The sequence below is a fragment of the Oenanthe melanoleuca genome, chromosome 4 (genome assembly GCF_029582105.1).
Source record: "Oenanthe melanoleuca isolate GR-GAL-2019-014 chromosome 4, OMel1.0, whole genome shotgun sequence".
Lineage (NCBI taxonomy): Eukaryota > Metazoa > Chordata > Aves > Passeriformes > Muscicapidae > Oenanthe > Oenanthe melanoleuca.
In genome coordinates, this window is record NC_079337.1 from 23036281 (window position 1) to 23058385 (window position 22105).

Genomic DNA, 22105 nt, shown 5'->3' on the forward strand with positions numbered 1-22105 from the left:
TTGGAGAGGCTTGCTTGATAAAAGAAGGCCAAATCGCAACGCTCTCGGCTTTAGACGGGCGCCTTGCAGAGAGGAGGGCGTAACCATCTTCCTTCAGGAAGTTCAAGACACAAAAGCTCCTGACAAGGAAGCCCACCCTTCTCGGTGCCCCGGAGCGCGGTGTGCGCCTGGCTGTCACAGCGGCGGCTCCCGCTGCCGCCCTCCCGCCCCGGGTGTCCCTCGCACGCCAGGTGCCCGTGGCAGGGGCGGCCCCGGGCGGGCCGAGGGCGCCTCTGCCGGGCTCGGGCGGCGCTGCCGCTCCCCGCCTCCTCCGCCTGGCAGCCGGGCGGGCAGGCACCGGGAGAGGGAGAACGAGAGGGAAAGGGAGGGCGCCCAGCTCGCCGCCGCCCCGGAGCCGTGGCAGCGCGGCCGGCCTGGGCGGCAGCCGGACCCCGGCCCGCCCGCCCGGCAGCGGGAGCGCCTCCGCCACCGCCGCCCGCCCGGGGCCGCCGCGGCGGCCAGCGGAGCCCCCGCCGGCCATGGAGCTCTCCCTGCGGCTGCTCCTGGCGTCCTGCCTCTCGCTGGGGGCGGCCGCGGAATTTGACAGAAGGTAGGCGCGGGGAGAGCGGGGACGGAGGCCGGACCGGCCGGGCCGGGCGAAGTCTCCGTTCCCTCAGGGAGAGCGGAGGGAGCCCGGGCTCTCTCCTTTCTGACGCGGGGCGCTGTGGTGGCCCCCGGGCTCCTGCCTGGCACCGGGGCTGGGTCCCTGCGAGGCGGGGCGGCCGGAGCCGTCGGCGGGACGCGTGTGGCGCTCCCTGTGCGGGCAGCGGTGCCGGGCGGGGGCCGCAGGTGGAGGCGCGGGGCCGCTCCCGGAGCCCCCGGCACGGAGCCCTCAGCCTCCCGCTCTCCGAGTGCCGCTCCCGGGAGCCCCCGGCACGGAGCCCTCAGCCTCCCGCTCTCCGAGTGCCGCTCCCGGAGCCCCCGGCACGGAGCCCTCAGCCTCCCGCTCTCCGAGTGCCGCTCCCGGGAGTCCCCGGCACGGAGCCCTCAGCCTCCCGCTCTCCGAGTGCCGCTCCCGGAGCCCCCGGCACGGAGCCCTCCTAAGTGCCGCTCCCGGCTCGGCAGCCTCAGCGCGGGCTTAGGTGTAAGATAAGTTCATTGCTCTCGCGGGGCCGCGTCCCGCAGGAATTATAAACAAAGCGCATCGCGTGCTGTAGAGATAAAATTAGTTTATTGGCGCCCGGAGGCGCTGCGAACAGACGGCGGCGGGGATCGCGACACAAGTCCTGACACGAAGCTCGGGGCGCGTGTGCCCGCGGGCCGTGTCGTGTCGTGTCGTGTCCTGCCGGGTCTCGTGTCCTGTCGGTGTCGCGACTGGCGGCGCTGCAGGGAGCGGGCACTGCACCGCGGCCAGCGCGACCCCCGCCCTCCCCAGGGTTTTCTTTTTTTTTTTTTTTTTTTTTTTTTTTTTTTTAAATAAATAAGTATTTGCTCAAACGCAGCGCTCACGGGATTCCAGCCTGTCGTTAAAAAACATTAAAACATTGCTGATTCGTGTCACTAGTTTATAACTGCGTGAGGCCGTGGTATCTTTTCCTTGGAATGAGGGAAGAGTACAGCTCTCCTTTTATATTTAAGTTCTGCTTAACAGTCCAAGAAGCTTTTGTTTTCATTCTTTTTTTTCCATTAATGTTTCAGTGAGAAAGGTTGGCCGTATCAGTGAGAAAATTTTGCCATATCTTGTGAACTGAAACAATGCCTAAACTTTATGATGGCGTTTATTCCATACTATAAATTCTGTTTCAGACTTCTGAACTTCTGTTCAGTGCCAGCCTGGGAGTGGCAGCAGTGAGCATGCTGCAAAGCATGTCAGCTTTTTCAGGCGTTGCTCAGTTATCCTAATTATCTTTTCCCCTCTTCACCTATTGTCATTTTTTATTTTTTGAAGTAAACAAAGTATTAACGATGGAGATGTCCTAGTCTCAGCTTAGAGCAGTTACTCTCTTCAATAAAAGTAAAAAAAAAAAATCTCTATGCAGGAGGGTTTTTTACTGTTGTTTTTCTTTTAGGGTGTTTCGGTTGGTTGGTAGATTTTTTCTTTTACTCTAGGATTATTTTAGCTACTTTCAGAAAGTTTCACCAGACTTTGTTGAACTGTGTTGTACAGGTGGCCCAGACAAATGGTCTCATCTGCAGGACTATGTCGGTTTGGAAGCAGAATTGACTGCTGCTGGGGCTGGGCCAGAGTGGCCTGGGGACAGTGCCAACGTGAGTATCACTGCTGCTGGGGCTTCTAGTCACTTGTAGGGAAAGCTTGTACACACCTAGTCACGTCTTTCATGTGTTCACACACATCCTGGCACTGCAGGGCTAGGCTTTTGCACGTGTGAGCCTGATTGACTTAGAAGGATGCTGTCATGTTGACATTCCCTCTGCTTTTAGCAGTGCTAAAAATGATTGCAGTCAAGTAAGGTAAAATCGAGTTAGGGCAATGAGAATTTGGAAATTTCTGTTTGATTTCTGCTTCATTTCGTGCTCTGATCTTACAACCTGGTTTAACTGCACTGTGTCACGTTACAGGCACTGCAGGGCAATAATATTTGCATCAAAGATGAAAACCAAAATTACTGATATTTCCCTTAGAAAATTGATGGAAATGTTCCAATTTAGTATTAAGCTCAAGCATTCTTTCAGTAACCCTAAACTAAGGGTTTAAATAAATCTGCCTGACAGCATCCTTTTACGGGGTCACACGTGAAGAGAAACATCTCTGAGATTCTCACATCTACCTAGACTCTGATACGACTGCAGGATAAGCCAGTAGATAAGTATTCATCATTGACTGCACCTTCAGTAAGAATTCTGTGGAGGCAGCTAGTACTGTGCAGAAGTTAGAATTGTCAGGAGTGATATAGAGAACCCAGCTTGTTAAAATTACAGCCTTTGATCTGGGGGATGTGTGCTCAAGTGTTTAACATACATGAGAGACATCCTGAAGTTTTTGCAGGAATAAGCCTATAAACATTTAGCTTTTTTTTTTCTTTTTTATTTAGACACAAACATATATAATTTTCTGCCAAGCCACTTTCAAAATAAAACAGGTATTAAATGCTGTAAATTTCATAGTCTGCAAGGCAAATATTTGGCTAAAGACAGGAAAAGCCTTGGAAATGCAACTCTCAGCAAAGGTTTTGTTCAAATTCGTAAGCAGCAAGACTGGTTTCTCACTTCCCAAGTATGTTAGAAGCCCACAAGGTTTAATATATACATAGGATGTCTAGTAAAAAATTGTGGAAAATACATCTGGAATGCAACATCCCTGATGCTGCTTCTTTGACACAGAGTTCTCAGATTGATACCTCTCAGGCTATGCCATGAATAATTTTGATTTTTAGGGCTCTAATTGGTAACAAGTAGCTCTTTCCTTGGTATGAATATTTATGAAGAAGGAAGAAGAATCAGCAGTAGGCTGATTGAGGCTACTCCAGAGGCAATAGGATCGATGTCCACTTTTCCTGATGCAGTTTTATTTAAAAATCATTGTGTGTTTAAATGTTTGAGGCTATCAAGGCAAATATCAATAATTTGCATTGTTTTAAAAAACCAAAACACAAACCAAAAGAAGCCAGACTGCTGTGTCACTGTGGCCCTTTTCTTAGAGAAGTTGTCTCCCATGCTGTGACAATAAACTACAGCTCATGTTTAGGTGGAAGTCAGTTTCTCATTATTGCCAAATCTGATTTGTGTTTGCATTTTTATGATCTTGGAAGACAGGAATAGCATACAGTGATACTATCAAAAGATTCATAATTAAAAATTGGAAATGAGACAAAAGTGATAATTTATTTTTTGTATTTTGAAATTTTTCAGTAAGGTAGTTTTTAGCGCTAGCTTCTCCAGATACTATAAATGCTTTTTTTTCATTTCCTTAAGGCTAAAGGTAGGTGTATTATCACCTCCTTCCACTGCATTTTAGTCCATTATTCACAAATTTGTCTCCATGCACGCTTAGAGGATGGTGTGGATAGGTATTTTCTAGGATCATCTCCAGTAATTGGGACCAGACTTCCAAAAGTGTACAATTATCACTTAAGTGATAATATCCCCTGTATAATCCCCCCTTTTTTTTCTTTACATACTGATAATTTTTGAATTGCTGGGTCAGAAGACTATCAGATGTTTAGGTGAAAGTTATACTAAAGCCATCAGCAGTTCCTTCTCTGTTTTAAATGGGAGACAAACTATTGGCAAAATCAAACATGAAAATCTGCCCCAGTTGTGGGTGGTGAAAATTCCAGACGTATCACAAAGCAGGAGATTACACTAAATGAAAGTGAATCTCTCTAGTGCTTACAGCCAAATAGAAAATCTGTAAGTCAACTCTCTGCCTTGGGAATGTAGCACCCAGTATGAAGGATTAACCTGGCACAGAAGGCAACATTCCTGGCCTCAAAGGAAAACCTGGGTATTTTACTGTACAAAGGAATATCGCTGAAAATCTTCCAAAAAGCCAAGAACATGATTATTACTTCTGCTTTCTCTCTGGTCAAAGGTAAAACTCTTAGCTCTGTCCCCAAAATGAGTGGCATGAATAGATGTCAGACTTTCTCTTCTAGATGTGCATTTTCTTTGGTGTTATACTATAAGTTCTGTTTGCACAAGGAAAACAAGTATAGAATCAGGCTTAAAAATTAGTATCGAGACCAAATTTATAATTTTCTCCAAGAAAGAAGCTTCAAATATTTATGTAATAATGCTGAGCTCTTTATATAGTGAGCTGGAACTGCTGTTTTTCAAACCAACTTGAGCCATCCTTGGTATGCCTGCAACTGCTGCAGCACCTTTGGACTCTCACCTGCTTACTCACGCATAATTTACCATGCAAGCACTAATTATCTCTGAATTTATCCTTCTGACAACAAATGTAGGGTGAGAGCCATGCTGGAGCCTGAGTGGAACAGACACACAGATACGTGACAGGGTGGTCCCAGTTTGCAGAGACCTCTGAACTGTAATGAGCTAAGGGCAAGTGGTCACTAATATTCCTGGATATGTTTTCTGCTGTCCAGCTGACCTGCTCCACCAAGCTCATGTGGGCATGCCCTCTGCCCACAGCTGTTGAGAAAAAAATGTGTTTGTTTCAACCAGCTGTGTGATTTAAAGTTTAATTGTGACACGCTTAAGCCTGGATATGTCAGCTCTAACAGAGCAGGAGTGTGGCACAGCTGACGAGTGTCATTAGGGCCTTAAGCCTTGGTGACTCTGTGCTCCTGATCTTCCATCCATAATCCATCCAAAGAGTTGCAAATGGAAACTGAACCGTGTTAGCTAAACTTGCTTTAGTGAGGTTATTCCTTTTATGTCCCTTTGACTGGCAAAGGAGTGCACATGGAGCATAATCGTGCTTAGTGCTACTTAGCTACACCACTCAGCATAACTCAGCTGTCTTCTGCTCTTATAAACATGTAGGAAGAGTTGAAATAGGGCTTCTTTCTTTACAATGTCTTCTGTCTCCTCTTTACACCAATCAAGAATTGTGCACACACCTCTGATCTGTCTGTAAACTTGCTGTCAGTGTCAGCTGTAACATCTCAGCCAGTAGAAATATTTGCTCTGCAGTGACATGAAATCCCCTGCCCAAATGCCCTTTCAAATTCCAGTAAATGCGCTTAGGTGCCCTTCAAACTGAAATAATCAAGAACTTTGAAACAAGTTGGATGTTTTTTCTTTCTTGCAGGTTTTGAACACCCAATGAGAACTATGTTTAGGCAGCTAAATGCATTTAGAGATTGATAATATAGACATATTTTCAAAGGGCTGACCAAACATAACTCAAATTCACTGACATTTCTTAGTCCTTGTAAATTGAAAAGCCATCCACACTTATTTAGTGGCTTAGATTTAGAACTGTGCCTGTCTTCCATCATGAACATAACTAAGTAGCTTTTCTTAGATTTTGATTTGGTATGTAAATCATATTAATTAGTTAAACCTAGTGTATTAAAAGGCTAATTTGAAGGCAGCAGAAATGATGTTTAAGCACCAACTATTAGGTCCCATGAAGTGCCCTCATCGTTGATAGAGTTGATCCTTTACACTGAGAGACTCACAGCATCAATACTCTAAAGTTAGATATTAAATATGCCACTTGAAATTAGTCCAAAAATCTCGTGTTGCCCAGCCTGTGGGATTTACTCACACTTTAATTAGTAGGAGTGGGAGTAATAGCAGTAAGTGGGAGTGATCACACAAAAGCCTACCTCTGTGAAAGATGGTATGTTGATAAAGTACCTGATGAAATATGTTTAAAAATAGGGTTGTTGTCTTGCTTTATGTCTTACTGTTGTGCATGCAGCTGAACTATAACCCAGAGCAAAAGTGAGGGTAGAAGGAGTTTCTTCTGGATTTCTTTTCTCAGAACAGGGGAAGTGCCTTCCTATGACAGTATTTTTGGTGAAAGCAGGTATCAGTAGTGCATTTTTAATTCTAAAGTGCTTTTGCATTGTAAGGCAACTGCATCTGTGGTACTGAATGTATTGTCCTAACCCAGAGCCCATTCAAGTGGTTTTAAAGGACACAGGGAAAACCAAGTCAGGGCACGTGTCCTTGAACGCATCTTGCACAAATGCAAAAAATAATTATTTGTGGGTATTTTTGCCACTCATCTATCCAGGTTCCCTCAAAACTGTTCTTAAAACTAATGGTCTGTCTGCCTCTTTTTCAGCTGGCTCACAAATATCTCTGTAGTTCTTTCAAAAGCTATAAAAATGGTTTCCGCCTGTGTGTGTCTTTTATAAACAAAATATTCCTGCTTTGAACCTGGCTGTATGTCTGTTTGTAATTGATTTGTACACCAGTTACTTGTAGTCAAAGTGCACTACAGATGTAAAAATTGTTTCAAAATTTTAGCTGCAGTTTAACAGCAAAAAAACTGTAAAAAGAGATAATACTTTAACATAGATTTTAAAGGTTAAGCAGGATTTTTAAAAGAAAAACAATATGAAGTGGCTTGAATTCTCATTCTGCATTACAGTTTGGACAACTCCTTTGCTAGAGGTGATGGCAAAAATGGTTCCTTTTGCTGGGTTAACATGGGTACTGAAGAGACGACTAGATCTTCAGCTTCTATAAACAAATGCAGGGCTACTGTCAGATCCTCTGCTGACTGGAGTCTGTGATGTTGGAGTCAGCAGATTTTGTCTGATGGATAGAAAATTTGACCAATGGAACATGCTTAACAGGAAAAAAATTTAACTGAAAATTGATTTGATAAGCAGTGATATTTGATGACTTCACACATTTTTATGTGCAGTTCTCCTTAAACAGTAAGAAAATCTATGCAGTCTGTCTCAAGAAGGGGTGATAAAGATGAGCATGCTCTTTCAGAGAGCCCATTGGTTATAACTCCGTCTGCTTATCTCCTCGTGCTGAGGTTTGTGTTTCACCTAGGAAACAAACCCAGAATAGGTCAACAAAATAATTTCCCACCACGATTGGCTTAAAGGCCTAGGGACAGAACAGTCAAGAATATATAAAGTCAAACAATCAGTTTACACCTGCCCTTAGCTTTACATCATTTAAAAAGTGTTAATTGAAGGGTGTCAGGCTAATATTTAGATTTAGCCAAACAGTAGAAAGCGTATGATATCAGGATGTTCTAAAGAGGACTTGCAAGAGAGAGGAGCGTGTACAAGTTGATGTATAGCAGATGCAGGCATGACTGAGTGCTTTGCTGGGAACTGTGCATGCTGCTGCCTTCTCGTGGCCCTTGGGAAGGCTCTTGCAGTGTCTGTGCTGCTGCTCCTGTCCTAATGAGCTCAAAGGCTGTGTACCTGTTCTGTGCAATCTCTTACAGGGGTGTGAGGTGGTGGGAGGGGAGGAAGCAGTGGCTCTTCTCTCATTGATGCACAGAAGGAGGTTTTGTATACCTAACAATAAAGTTGTTGGGAGTTTTCCCATATAAATCATCCGACACATCAATGGGAGAAGAGGCCATGGGCTGCTTGGGACTTCTGTTTCCTGCACATACCATTGCTTTCAGTGGAAATGGCAATTCTGTATAGCCCACGATGCACAAAAATAAAACCGTGATTGTGTCAATAATGAGCTGTGAAAATGCTGGTTCCTAGGAGGCTGATCCACTAGCAGAAGCATCCCTAAAGTCAGTAAGAGTTTTACTACTGAATTTGTGGTTACAAGATCACAGTCTGAATTAATGCATTGTGTTGGCAGTGTTTAATAAATACTGATATGAAGCATGTCTGCTTCTTACAAAATGACTGATATTTTTGTGCATCATCCCTGTCACTTTTCAAAGAAAAGGTATTTTATACAGAATTGCAATCAAGAATAAAAATGAGGTTTTGCTATTTTTATTCATTTTTTTTCAGTTTATAACCTTTATGCTTTTAAAGGATGACTTTACTGTGTTAAAGATACAGTATCCTTTTCCATTTCCTTACTGCATTCCTCATGCACTGCATATGTAGATTAGTTGTTTTGCAGCCCACTTTTTTCTAAGGAAATGTCATCAGTAACATGATTTGACCAGTAACAACTGTAGTATATTCATAATTGCATCCTCTCTGAAAGCCCAGCAGCAACCTGAGGAGCTTCCTTTTGCTGTATGCTCCATGGTAAAAAACTAATTTAACCTACTCTGAGTTGCAATCATAGAAAGCCCTTCAAGTTTTGGTTACACACTACTTAAAAACAAAGAGCTGAAGTTGCTCAAGTCCCAGCCTGCTATCACAAGGCTGTGTCACAAGCCATGCTGGTAACATTAAATTTGTTGGCAAATAAATTAATTTCAAATAGCCTGAAACCTATATCTGTTTTCATCTTATTTAAGTTTTGTAGCATATCTTGTTTCATGTGGTAGCAAGAACAAGTATTGCTTTTAATTTAGGTGACATTACATTTTTGAACATTATAAAAATGACCAGTAAATTTGTATGCCAACATGTTTATTGGTTGCAGATGTTCAGATATATAAATGGGTGTAATTTTAATTGCTCTCAAATTAGCATCCAGATGCTAAGCGTTTGTATTTGAGCTGTGGAGACACAGCATTAAGTTAAAAATATATACCCATACTTAAATGGAAGGATACTGTGTCTTTAAGAAAAGCATTTGTGTTCTGTTGATGGAAATGTTGAACCTGAACTGTGAAACATGAGATTTTTTATAACAGCTTACTGTATGAAACTTGACAAAGTGTAGGTATTTAGCTGATTGAATAAGAATAGCATCACATCATTATATTTAATTACTCTTATGTATCACAATGTGTTTGTTAAATTTCCTAATGAAATACTCATGCATTTCCAATTTTAAATGTGTACCAGAATTTTTTTTTATTGCAGAGAAGCTCTGAATGTTGAATGTATGTAATTCTCCAGGAATGTAACAAGTTGATAAAAACCACAGCCAAGTCCATCCTCCTTATGGAGAAAAAAAAAATCTGGAATTTCTCTTTTGGATATTTGTTTTGCAGCATTCTACGTCTTAAGGCAGAGAATAGCCAGCCTAAGGTGCCAGCCCAAAGGTTAGCTGAACGTATTTCTTGAAATAATTTTGGCAAGGTTTTGACTTGGAGTTATGACCTTGAAGTCATAAGTTTACATGGAAATTATAACATGTGACAAGAAGATAATTTTTTGTTGTTTTTAATTTTTTTAAGCATTTGATTTGGGGAAGATGAGGGGGGAGAGAAATTAACAGGTCTATTTTACCCCAGATGCCTATACAGTGATACTTACTTTTCTAAAATATAGTGCTTTTCCCTTTTCACTCCTTTTCTTTATTTTACCCTCAAGCCCTGTGCACTATTTTTCCCTTTCTGCAAATTTTTTGTATTACCAGCAATGCATTTACAAGCTGTCAGACTTAGGAGCCTAATTTGCTTTCATGGCATTGAATCATGTGCAATAGGAGGTTATTTTGGGATGGCTGAGGCACTTATTGCCCCCCGCTGTCTGATTTGCAGTTTCACTACAGGCTGTTCTTCTCAGAACAGGGAAACTTTACAGCCCTTGGTCTCCAGCAGTGTAGAACCTGGCATGTTAGAATAAAATGAAATCAACATAGTTTACTTTGCTACTCAGGGCTGTAGTCTGCTGCTGCTGCTTAGGAATTGATGTGTCTTGTTTGTTCCTGGCTCGCTGGGGAGATTCCAGATGCTTGGAAGCTGGCCAATGTGACACCCATTCACAAAAAGGGTAGGAAGTAGGGTCCTGGTACTTACAGGCCAGTTAGCCTGACCTCAGTACCAGGTAAGTTAATGGAAGAGTTTATATTGAATGTCACCACACAGAACTTACAGGATGGCCAGGGGATCAGATCCAGTCGTGGGTTAAGGAGGGGAAAGTTGTGTTTGACCAACCTGATCTCCTTTTATGACCAAGTGACCCACCTGGTAGATGCAGGAAAGGCTGTGGATGTTGTGTACCTGGACTCCAGCCGGGCTTTTCACACTGTCTGCCACAGCACACTCCTGGAAAAGCTGGCAGCCCATGCTTGGACAGGGGCACTCTGTGCTGAGTTAAGAACTGGCTGGATGGCCGGGCCCAGAGAGTGCTGGTGAATGGAGCTGCATCCAGCTGGGGATCAGCCACCAGTGGTGTCCCCTGGGGTCTGTGCTGGGGCCAGTCCTGTTCAATATTTTTACTGATGACATGGATGAGGGTATTGAGACTTTCACTGGTAAATTTGTAGATGACACTAAGCTGGGAGCATGTGTTGATCTGTTGGAAGGTAGGAGGGCTCTGCAGAGAGACCTGGAACGTTGGATGGATGGGCAGGGTCCAGTGGGATGAGGTTTAGTAAGTCCAAGTGCCGGGTCCTGCATTTTGGCCACAGTAACCCCCTGCAACATTACAGGCTGTGGATGGTGTGGCTGGACAGTGCCCAGGCAGGAAGGGACCTGGGGTACTGATCGACTGCCAGCTGAACATGAGCCAGCAGTGTGCCCTGGTGGCCAAGAAGGCCAATGGCCCCTGGCCTGGGTCAGGAACAGCGTGGCCAGCAGGAGCAGGGAGGTCATTCTTCCCCTGTACTCAGCACTGGTGAGGTCACACCTTGAGTGCTGTGTCCAGTTCTGGCCCCTCAGTTTAGGAAGGATGTTGGGACATTTGAGTGCATCCAGAGGAGGCAGCAAGGCTGGTGAGGGGCTTGGAACACAAGCCCTATGAGGAATGACTAAGGGAGCTGGAGTTGTTTAGCCTGGAGAAAAAGGGACTCAGGAGTGACCTTATCACTCTTTACAACTCCCTGAAAGATGTTTGTAGTCAGGTGGGAGTCAGTCTCTTTCCCCAGACAGCAGCCAACAGAACCAGAGGACACAGTCTCAAGCTGCACCAAGGGAAATACAGGCTGGATATTACGAAAAAGTTTTTTATGGAAAGAGTGATAAAGTACTGGAATGGTCTGTCTGGGGAGGTGGTGGAGTCACCATCCCTGGGTGTGTTTAAAAAAAGACTGGATGTGGCACTCGGTGCCATGGTTTAGTTGGGGTGTTAGGGCAGGGGTTGAACTCAATGATCTTGGAGGTCCCTGCCAGCCTGGTGATTCTGTTTGCATATCTCTGTGGCAGAGGCACGAGTCTCAGATAGGGAGGAGCAAAGCACTCAGCCATTCATCTGTCTGTGAGATCAGCTTTGTTATTGTGGTACAGAAGTTACAGTGGATGTTTTATATTCGAATAAAAATATCAGTAGGACCCAGTTTGGGTTCTGTCACCACACAGAGACACTCATGCTCTCCTTTTTCTACCTGTTGAAATTTCGCAGACATAGAAAAATTCAGGTAACAAAAAGGCATTTGAGATGATAAGCACCATTCTTTAAGCAGTTTTAGTGAAGCACTTGAAATGCAAACATAAAGCTGGACAAAGCATGAAATATTTCTTGCTTTTCTAATTTTGCATGTGTTAGATGAGATTTTTGCTGATTTTTAATAAAGAATATTTAAGCATATAAGCATTAGATTAACTTCTACTGACTTCATTAAATCCTGTTCATTTCAGTGTTACCCACGCTTAAGTTATGCATGCTGTGTAGTGCTGTTCTAAATAGCAAGGCATTCATAAACCAGAGTCTGGATTTGTCTCTGTGGTTTAGAAACACATTTGGCAGCAGTCATAGCCAAGCCAAGAATTCAGTGCAGTGAACGGTCCACACTGGTTGCAGTTTGTCATGTTAATGTGCAGTTACCAGAATCGCATGTGCAAGCTGAGTAACTGATTTACTCAGGCAAGTGTTGGAGCTGTGCATGAAAAATAAGGGGCCGCTTACTTAATGGAATGTGTGTTTCAGATAAAAACTTAAGCATGCATTTTGACAACAAGAATGTCACAAATAAGGGCAAGTAATTTGTGAAAAAATATTCAGGCATTAGATACTACCATTTTGCCTGATGTTTTTGTCAGTTTCTAGTTACAGAAGTTGGTCAAGGGCATTTATTATCTTCCAAAGAAAAGAAAAATAGAGTAAATAGTGTTGTGCAGATGAAATTATCTGAAAATTAGCACCCGGTTGCCCTGGTCAGGCTTATTAATTATCTCTGCAGAGATATATTCTGTGATATATACACTTATTTGGGAAGCAAACTCACTTTTTCAGAAGTAATTCTCTAATGTGAGTTATGGGTACGATGTGTTTTTACCACCTTCTAGTAAATTTGAGGCAGGGTAAGCTTTAGGCATTCTCTTGCCATTTTGAATAATTGAAGTATGTAGTTGAACAAAAAAGAAATATACAGCTCTGAAAGATCTGCAATGATTTATTTTACAAATTAGCTCATACCTTTGGGATCCTAGATCAAAATTATTTTGAATAAGGCATTATCATTTTCCTGAGCATGTTTATGTGATTGCATAATTTACAAAGAATGGCAAAAAGGAAACAGAGAGAGGGATGTGAGCTGCAGCTGACTCTGAGGGAGGGGAGTATTATGGAACTTGGTGGTGTGGTCTGTGAGCACCACAGGAGAAAGGCAGGCAGGTTCAGGTGAAGGAGGCAGCATAGAGGAAAGATTCTTTCACCAACATGCAAGTCTTGTTAGAAAGCTGGCACTGGGGGAACGTAAGAAATGATCTGAAGATGGGAAATGTATTCTGCAATCAGCAGTGTAAGAGGATCTAATAAAGATTTGTGAAGCTGAATACATTATGTAATCATTTCTGGGCTGCTGCACAAATTACTTGCTGTGCTGGAGCAAATTGAATTTTAAGGAGCTGGCATCTGGAATCAGAATAAATAGGGGGCTGTATGTTACTTGGGAAGAGAAGGCAGAAGTAAGGCTATTCAGGCAGATGGTTAGCGTAGTTTGTTTCAGATGCAGGTATTTCTGTGCATAATTTTAGACTTCAGGGAAATGAAAAAAAGTTCAGAAATTGGGAGGCAAAGCAGAGAAAAATAATGTAACTATTGCACTCAGTACTGTTTTAATGAAAAACATAGCTAGGAGTGTTGGAAAACCAAAGAGATTTTAATTGCTGGAGAAAGTCCACTAAGAAAGCTCAGGAATTTCTGTTGCTGGCCACAAGTGAAGAATTGGTCAGGTAGGACCAATTCAGGCAGAGCAATCTCCTAACTAGGACTCCACCAAACAGTGTTTTGTGGTAAAGAAATAGATCATTAATGTTAAAATTCTAGAAGAGAAGGAATAGAGGGGACAGCACGTGGTAGTCACCCCTGCCCTCAAAAGTGGGCAGCTTAGTGCAGAGGAGCTGAGTCTGAGGGGTACTTCCAAAGCAGTTCTGAGGGAACTGTGTGCAGAGAGAAAATACAGATGAAATGAAAAAAAAACCCCAGCTTATAGACCCATAATAAATTTGTTGAATGTGTTTTTCATTTGTTATATTTATGCAACAATTAAGAAACAATAATTCAGAATGATTGAGTCATGCTTGAATACCACCAACAGTAAGCAGTGGCTCAGAAGATGGGTGGCTTCTGGCTTTTGCACAAGCATAATGTGTGCTAACAGCATGTGCATTTCACCAGAAATTCTTTCTTCCACTCTCCCACACTTGTAAAAAAGAAAAAACAAACAACCAATCATAAACCAAAACCACCCATTCACATTTCAATTCCTTGTGTTATTTTTACAGGAAGTTTAATTTGTCTTTAAGTTTAAGTGAGACTTAAAATTGTGGTATTTGTCACCTTATTTTGGAGGAAAAAGGTAGTTCTTGCCAACCTTAAAAATAGGTACTCAGTTAGATTTGTGGCCAAATAAAAGTTTCTAGGATATCTCCTTGAAATTAATGGGAACTGAGAGCAGATCTACACATCTGACCCCAAAAAAAACATTTAAAATGATCCTACTGAAATGAATAGTCCTGAGACCAGAGATTTGTTTACTGATTATCTCTTGAATGAATTGGTCAGTAAAGTGAAAAGGAAAGTTTAGTTATAGTTTATTCTATGGCAGAGATAAAAATGCAAGACTTGACTGAAAGATGAAAATTCCTGTGCTTAGAATTTTTTTTCTGCCTGTGTCAGTCCACATTACTACCCAATGGGAGTGCAGCTAAACAGCTTTCAGAGTAATCCTTGGAGATGTGGTAGGTCTGTTTTGGTACTGATTCAACAGTAAATTAGTGTCTGATTTTGAGTGGCATTTGTCTATGCAAGTATAGTTTTAACTTTTGTTTACTACAATTACTATTATAAAGAATAGAAAGTTTTTACTGATATTTGGCAGCCCTCTTTTGGACTCTTCTGGATTTCACTACCTTAAGAGAGTGACTTTCTTAGCCTGGTGTCTACATTTCCTTCTTCCCTAGTAGGGAAGCAAGTGTTACATAACAGGCTGAAATCCAGGGACGTGGGTTATTTCAGTCATTGTAATTGTGGTTCACTCAGAAGGAAATGATGGCTTATTGGTTGTGGAGAAATCTTTACATTTTCAAGAGGCAAAATAGTAATTGGGGGACTTCTTTTTCTTCGTTACTTGTGAGTCTACTTGTTTTCAAAAAAATGCAGAAACTCTATTTGTCTATGTGTGAATGGGGTGACTGCAATATTCTGTTCTGTTGTGTCTGGAGCTTTGCAAGAAAACAAGTAGAGTGGAGAATTTAAACTGCCAGTCGCATCAGCACTTGAGTGTATGCTCAGACTCGTGCCAAACAGCTGAAATAGTTGTCTGCTATTAAAAGAAATGCTGAAAGTCTGGCTTAAGCTTATTTTTGTACCTGCATCTGGTTGTTGCCAGTGTTCAGATAGAGCTCATTGGGAGTCAGTGAGTGGATTTACTGCCTTCTATGGGCAGGTTTACTTTTGGAGGATTTTCGTGCTGGAGACAGCAGAGCTGGAGCTGACCCACCCCTCTGGGCCTGGTCACCTGGTAGGGGTCAGTGGGGACCCCAACCAGGCATGCAGACCCGGCTGAACCGTCTGATTCTTTAGTCCTGAGCACCCTGCAAACCCTCAATAAAGTTGATAGGAAGATTCACAAGTTTTATCCTGCGGGTGGCTTGATTCCTCATAGGAAATGCCATCAGATTTATCTGTGGAGCTGGCTGAACTACAGATGTTGTCAAGCCTACTGCAGAGTTTTTCTCCTGTATGTAGAAATTCTTCAGCTGTGATATTGTATTGAATTTCAGCTGTGTCTAAGTAAGATTGATAATGCTGAGTATGTTCATAGAACATACTCTAATAAACAGGTTTTCTTGAAGAACAGAGTTTGGCAGCAAACAAAGGTTTACAAATACCCATGTAATGTGCAAAACCCCCAGCATTTTATGATGACTTTGACTTTATGGATAGTGGTTTGCTACTCATTAGGAAGCCTCCCTTGGAGTAATAGAGATTTTTGTCTTCAAGTATGGTTTTTTTTTTTTTCTCTGAGCTGCTGCTAATGTACACTCTGTGCAATTGAGGGAGGGACGAAAGCTTTAAAAAATTCGGCTAAACTGAAGTTGCCACAGGTTCAGCTACAGAACTGTTACACTTTACACCAAATTGATCCCATGGCACTTCTTGTTTCTTAAAAATAACTGATTTAAATAAGTGTATCCCACTTTGCAATACAGATCTACTCTAAAGTGCAGTTGAAAATTCAGACAAGTTTTCAAAAACATATTTATAGTACTTTCTTTTTCTCTAATGTAGTTCAGATAACAACTTTTGTTTTTCCCTGGTTACTTTGAAGTCATTAAGTTGGTCTTCATAGTTCTCAGTTTGCCACCATCACCTCTGATTAGACCTGGATTTGAAGGAAGATAAGGATCTCAGCATCTAAATGAACTCCTAACAAAGGAGATCCTTTTTTCCTCTTTATGGCCATAGTGACTAAAAAAGCAGTGTTTCCAAGTACAATGTTCTAGAAGTGTCTCATGATGGATTAGTTGCTCTTCAGTCAGACCTGTCCATTTCCCAAGGGTATACCTCCTGAAACATACCCTTTTAGTAGTCTGGGAAGCTCCTTTCCCTTACACTTCCGTTGAGAGGTGTTTCTAAATATGAATCTCATTTCTTTGTTTCCAGACAATCTTTGCTGGGGGAAAAACAAAATCTTTCATTTCTATTGTCTTTTAAGATATTCCGTAACAACTGTTTGGAAGGAGAGTTTGCCATCATACTAGGAAGATCCATCAGGAGCAGAACTGTAGATTTTAAACAAGGTTTTATGGTCTCAGGATCTATCACTGATTATTTGTATACACTGCACTTAACAAAAAACATGCCTGACCATAAAGGCAGTGCTAAAACAGTCCTAAATAAAGGCAGTCCTAAAACTGGAGCAGACTCCTTCTATCCTAACAGTTACTTCTCTGAATATATTTATAGGAATTGCCAATTCTGGATGCTTTGACTCTTATGGAGAAGATTTCCAGAACACCAAAGATGTATTTGGATAGTTCTTCCACAACCAAAACAAATATCTTGTTTCTTCTTAAATTTTGTTTAATTCAACCCTGTTGAAGAGCTTGGCTGGAAGGCAGATTTCATTTTCCTGTGTGTTCTGGCAGATTTCAGTTAAATTACGACCTTGATGCATCCAGTTTTACAATACAGCCCCTTGTTGTCAGATTAATATTGCAGCTGGATCTAGTTAGTTACTCGAAAATTCCAAATGTTACTTTATAAAATGAACTTTAAGCTAGGGTAGATAGATAAATCCTGGTTACAGGATATTCAAGTTATGCTGCCATCTGATTTCTGTCTATTTTGTGTCTATGTTGCTTTAGGAGAGAGCTCAGCAGGATTGTCTATCTGCATTTTGTCATATAATGAGAAACAACATCTTAGAGCATAGTAAATACTGCATTTTTCAGTAGGTTTAGAAAGTAGGTTCAATACTAGAAAAGCATTTCTAATGAAAAAGACTTAGAATTGCTGTTTAAAATTTTAATCTGTCAAGTGTTTTTTGTTACACAGGAGAATATTCCTGTTGGCTAATCCTACACCAGCAAAAATATATTTGTGCATGAATGCATATACCTCTTCAAAAGCAATGCTTTTTTTAGTTGTTATTGAAGCTTTGAAAGTTTTTTTTATTAATTTTGTTTGTGTGGTACTGAGAGAGGTACCAAAAAATGGCTTTCTATTATTTCTTGGAGTTCTGTATTTATTTTCTGAATATAACATAGACAGTACTACTATTAGTTAGGTAATTGCTGTTTATTTTAAAGTAAAGCACTGTCATCTGGGACTGGAGTGGAAAAATGAGTATTTCTCTGTTTGCAGCTATATGCCAGCCAGGATGCAAACACGGTGAATGCATTGGGCCAAACAAGTGTAAGTGCCACCCAGGATACACTGGAAAAACCTGCAACCAGGGTAAGAAAGAATTTATTTCTGAAATGGTGGAAGTGCTGTTATCTCTCTCCACTACCCCACAAATGCTGTGTGTTTCCCCTGTGTTTGTAGAGTAATGAACTCATATACCAGGTCTGTTACTGCTGCAGCAAGTCTTATTTTTGGACTGACATTTGTAGAGAGATTGATATCTGCAGTGGGATGACACAGGAGAAAAATGGCTTTCATTCAGAAGAAGTCAATGAGATTAATATATAGGATGTAGTTACCTGCTCTCCTTAATTGGAAAAAAAATTATTTAAACCTTATGGTCAGGATTGTTCTTTTTTATAAAATCAAAATTCTCAGGTTTGAATAGTGAAATAATATTTGTTTAATTAAAAACCTCATAATTCACACATTCTCATTTTAGTGTTTCTAATCCTGAACTTGCTAGGTTGCATTAAACTACAAAAGGGTTGGTATAAAGATGAAGTTTCTCTTACTGGATTATCAGGTTGCATTGTTTTGAGTTTTTTTCCCTCAAAAGTTATATGCAAAGCATGTAATGATATAAAGATCTAGAGTACAAACAATAAGAGAATTGTTTATATGTGTTTTTTAGGCTTTGATAGGTAAGACATGTTCACATACAAAGATATATCAATTATATCTCTTTTGCAGTTGTCTCAGCCTACAGGAAAATTCAGGCTTTTTCTGAGTGCTGAGGAAGTATGGTAGAAAAGTGTGATATTTAGAATGATTTTCTTCTTCAAGGATGTACTCTGATGTTGCTAAGTTTCCTATTACATGTTGATTTTTAGACTGATTTATTTTCTATAAAAATAGACACATATTTATTTTCAGATTTACTAATCCTTCCCAAACTGGTGTGGAAATTGTGTGTTGTATTTTTAAGTTTTCTTAAAAGTTTTTGTCTTCTCTTATATTATCCTGTCTTTTTTTTCCCTCCTTACTCGGGGCTGATATTTTAAAGGATGTGTTGTTACAATTTTATTCTACACATTTTAGTCAGTCCAAAACATTTTTAGAAAACAGTGCAGTGAACTAACAGATATAGTTTGTGTAGCAGTTTTTATATGTAGTAAATACTTTAACAGTATCGAAAGAATGCTTTGCAAATTGCTGGAGGCTTCAGTCTTGAACTAAACTATTTACTTTATTATTTGCTTTATTATTTACTTTACTATTTACTTACTGTTTATGCTAAGGAAGGAAAAAAGGTGATAGGTTATCACAGGACACATTTTGGGCAGTACTGATGAAATATTCTTGTATGGTGTTGGTGACAAAGCTGCCCTGGCAGATGTAGATGAGGTTTCTGAGATGCCAGCTGACTGTGGTGCCCCAAATGTGCACCAATTCAGGTGGCTGCTGCTGCTGCTCTACTGCATGGTGAGACCCTGGAGTTGTTCCTGGGGTCAGGATTTGTGTTTTGCCGTGTGCTAATTCAGTTTTTGGACGAGACTTGAAAGTGCACAGTGAATGCAGAGTCTGCTTTTGCTGAGAGGAGATTCAAATGGCACAGGTATATGTGACCTGTGTTATTATACCTTAATACAGCACCTGCCCTGTTCAGTCTGTGGCCCATCTTCTCAATCCTTTTCTAGAATAGAAACAGAAGCAATAATGTTGGCAGAGGAAATGTTGGAGTTCCCTGCAGAGATAGGATTCTTTCTATGATGTGTGAATGGTTTGGGGCTTTATGTATGCTCATGTTCTTGGTGAAAGGCGTTCTTTTGAGTACAGGCTCTGATAAACAGGCTTTATATCTCATCTGTCCATGTGCCCCATGGATCAGGCTATGTTCCTGGGACTGATCCAAGAGCTCAACCCAGCCTCAAAGCAGAACTGTTTAGCCCTGACTGTGTGATGATGCTGGATGCTTGTCGTTTTTCAGTGGTATTGCAGCTGCTGTGACAATCCATACCTTGCTTTAGATCCCTCAGAAGTTAAGACTACCTGATAGTTTTTAAATTATGTTGCTATCATCAGCCATCAAATTGCAGTGACTGCACAAGAGCTAGCTGTGTGTTCTCCCTACAGCATTCATACCTCCTGAATGGCTTTAGTGTTTCCCTTCCGGCTTCTTGATCCCAGCTTTACAGCTGTAAGCAGTGAAGAAACAAACAGAGCAACTTCAGAGAAAATACACTCTGCCACTTCTCTTAATTTACACTGATAATAACAGAGCTCATACTTTCAGAAGTATAGCTCATACTGTTCATCAGAAAATTGGTAGCTGCTCTTGAAGAAAATACAAATAATATTCTGTAAGACAAATACAAATAGCTGTAATTTTTGCTAGCAATCTAAAGCACATACAGGCTAACTTTCTTTGGCTGGAAAAGGTTGTCTTTATTAAAAAAATTCTAAGGCTGCTTTTCTGTAACTTCCTATTCTCTTACTCTGTTTGATCTAGGAAAATGATGCAAAGTTCAGTGCTTGAAATTCTTGGTCAGCACTTGATACATACATATATTTATTAATTTATAAATGAAGTAATGCATATTGCCATATTTTTATTATGCCTTCTCCCTATCCTGTGAAGATGTGCAGCTGTACAGAAGTCCATTTGGTCAGAGCAGTGAAGCTTTTGTGTTCCATCCCCTGGATCATCATGCAAGAAATGTAGCAGCAAGGGGTGAGGCAGTCCAGGTGTCCTGTGTTTCAGGTGTTCTGCTCCTCCTTTCTGCACGGCTTCAAACAGGAGTGCAATTTCTTGCAAAGGGGGTGGAGGCTGATAGACCCCTCAATGGCTGAACCTACAGCTCCCTTAGCATGCAGAGCAAATAATTGGTTGTATTTCCTTGGTGCTGCTGTGTGTATTCTGAAAAGTTTTGACTCTTCCATACTCATGGTTGTGACTTGCGTTTGTTTCTTTCATCTGCTCTTCTTTCAGAGGCTGCTTTTTTTTTCTTTTCTGAGTTCCTTTGTTAAGTGACAGTGATGGAAATTGTTTATCAAGTTAGATAAAGACAAAACTGTGATTTAGATAAAGTAGGAAGTTGTAGAAAATGAGGGTTGAAAAACTTCAGAATTTGGCAGCTGTTGATTAATCAAAATAAGTGAACAAAGCTCTTCAGGTGATACAAATCTCTTATGAGGTTGTCATGGTAGTGTGATTGCAATTGCTGGAAATGAAAGCTGATCTACTGGTGATAGTTTAATTTTTCTACGTGATTTCTGGTCCTTGACTTTCTATTTTCAGAGCTGGGTAAATGTGGTATTGAATATTTAACTTCAGTGTTGCCTGATCCGAGTTAGATGATAGGCAAAAAAAGGTAGAAAAATTCTGGAGTGTTTAAGTCTGCAGAAGCTAATGAAAAGAAAATAGCAGAGTATTGAATCTGCCTAGAAATGAGTGGTTCATTGTTGGGTGTGCATTGAAGTCAGTCCAAGATCACGTGTGGTGCAGACCAGCACTCAAAGGAGTCACATCCGGGTTTGCCAGCATAATGCTCTTGTCCTTCCCTTGCACTCACATTTCGTTTCATTTCTTTAGATATAAAGTACAGCAGTTTATGTTTGTTATAAACCTACTTTCCATAGTGGCCAAAACAGTCAGTCTGCTTTTATGTACTCTGCTGCCTTGTATCACTTTGAAATCAAGAATGCTGGTTTTGCATTGGCTGTGCAATTGTAGGCAAAGTGGGAAATTAAAAGGCTGAGCAATGAAATTCTCAAATGCAGGACAGTGAGTGGGCATTCCCACAATGAAATTAAACTTTTAAACAGAGTTGCACTTTATACTATTCTCATAGTATGTTACTTATAGCTGTCTATTTGTCAGTACCAAAGCATTTATTTCTGTACTAAGAATACTTTGTATCAAGAGGTGGTGTAAATTCAGAGTCCTGTAGAAGGATCCAGTATTTTAAGGCTCATAATGTAATCTATACTCTGAGCAGGATGATATACTCAGAATAGTCATAAATTCTTATTTTCAGCTTTGAGTCTGTGGTCATAACTCTAGAAATAAGTGCACGAGAGTTTTTAAGTTGTCAGGAGTATCTAAACTTAGGAGCTGAAGTGCAGTGGAATTTAAACACTAGAACTTAAGGCACTGTTAAAATCCTGCCCTGTCAACTTAATTTCAGTGTTACTTTTCCATATTCTGTCCCTACTTCTAGTTAAGGTTTTATACTTAGCTCTGTTATGCCTTTATTTTGCCAAGTGGTGCTTTTTGTAGAAAAGAGGAAGAATAACAGATATTTTTGACTAAGAGAACTTCTTTTTTTCTCCTACTTCAAAATAATGGTTGTCATCAAACCTCATTATATTCAATACTCTGGGTTCTTTGGGGACACGTTTATGAATTGAAATCAAATGCTAACAGAGTTTTTGAATGTAAA

The 22105-nt window shown here is 41.0% G+C and overlaps 1 protein-coding gene across 3 annotated transcripts in view; it reads left to right on the top strand.

The window, feature by feature from the left end:
- The first annotated feature begins 237 nt into the window (after positions 1-237).
- NPNT (nephronectin) overlaps positions 238-22105 on the top strand; it is a 49140-nt gene continuing 27272 nt past the window's right edge. Inside the window, exons 1-4 of one of the 3 annotated variants that reach the window (XM_056490599.1) lie at positions 238-589; positions 2147-2247; positions 9476-9526; positions 17679-17771. In XM_056490599.1, the coding sequence (XP_056346574.1) occupies positions 519-589; positions 2147-2247; positions 9476-9526; positions 17679-17771 (316 nt within the window). In that variant the 5' untranslated portion in view covers positions 238-518. The remainder of the gene's footprint in view (positions 590-2146; positions 2248-9475; positions 9527-17678; positions 17772-22105) is intronic. The other 2 variants (XM_056490601.1, XM_056490600.1) reach the window with 2 other exon arrangements.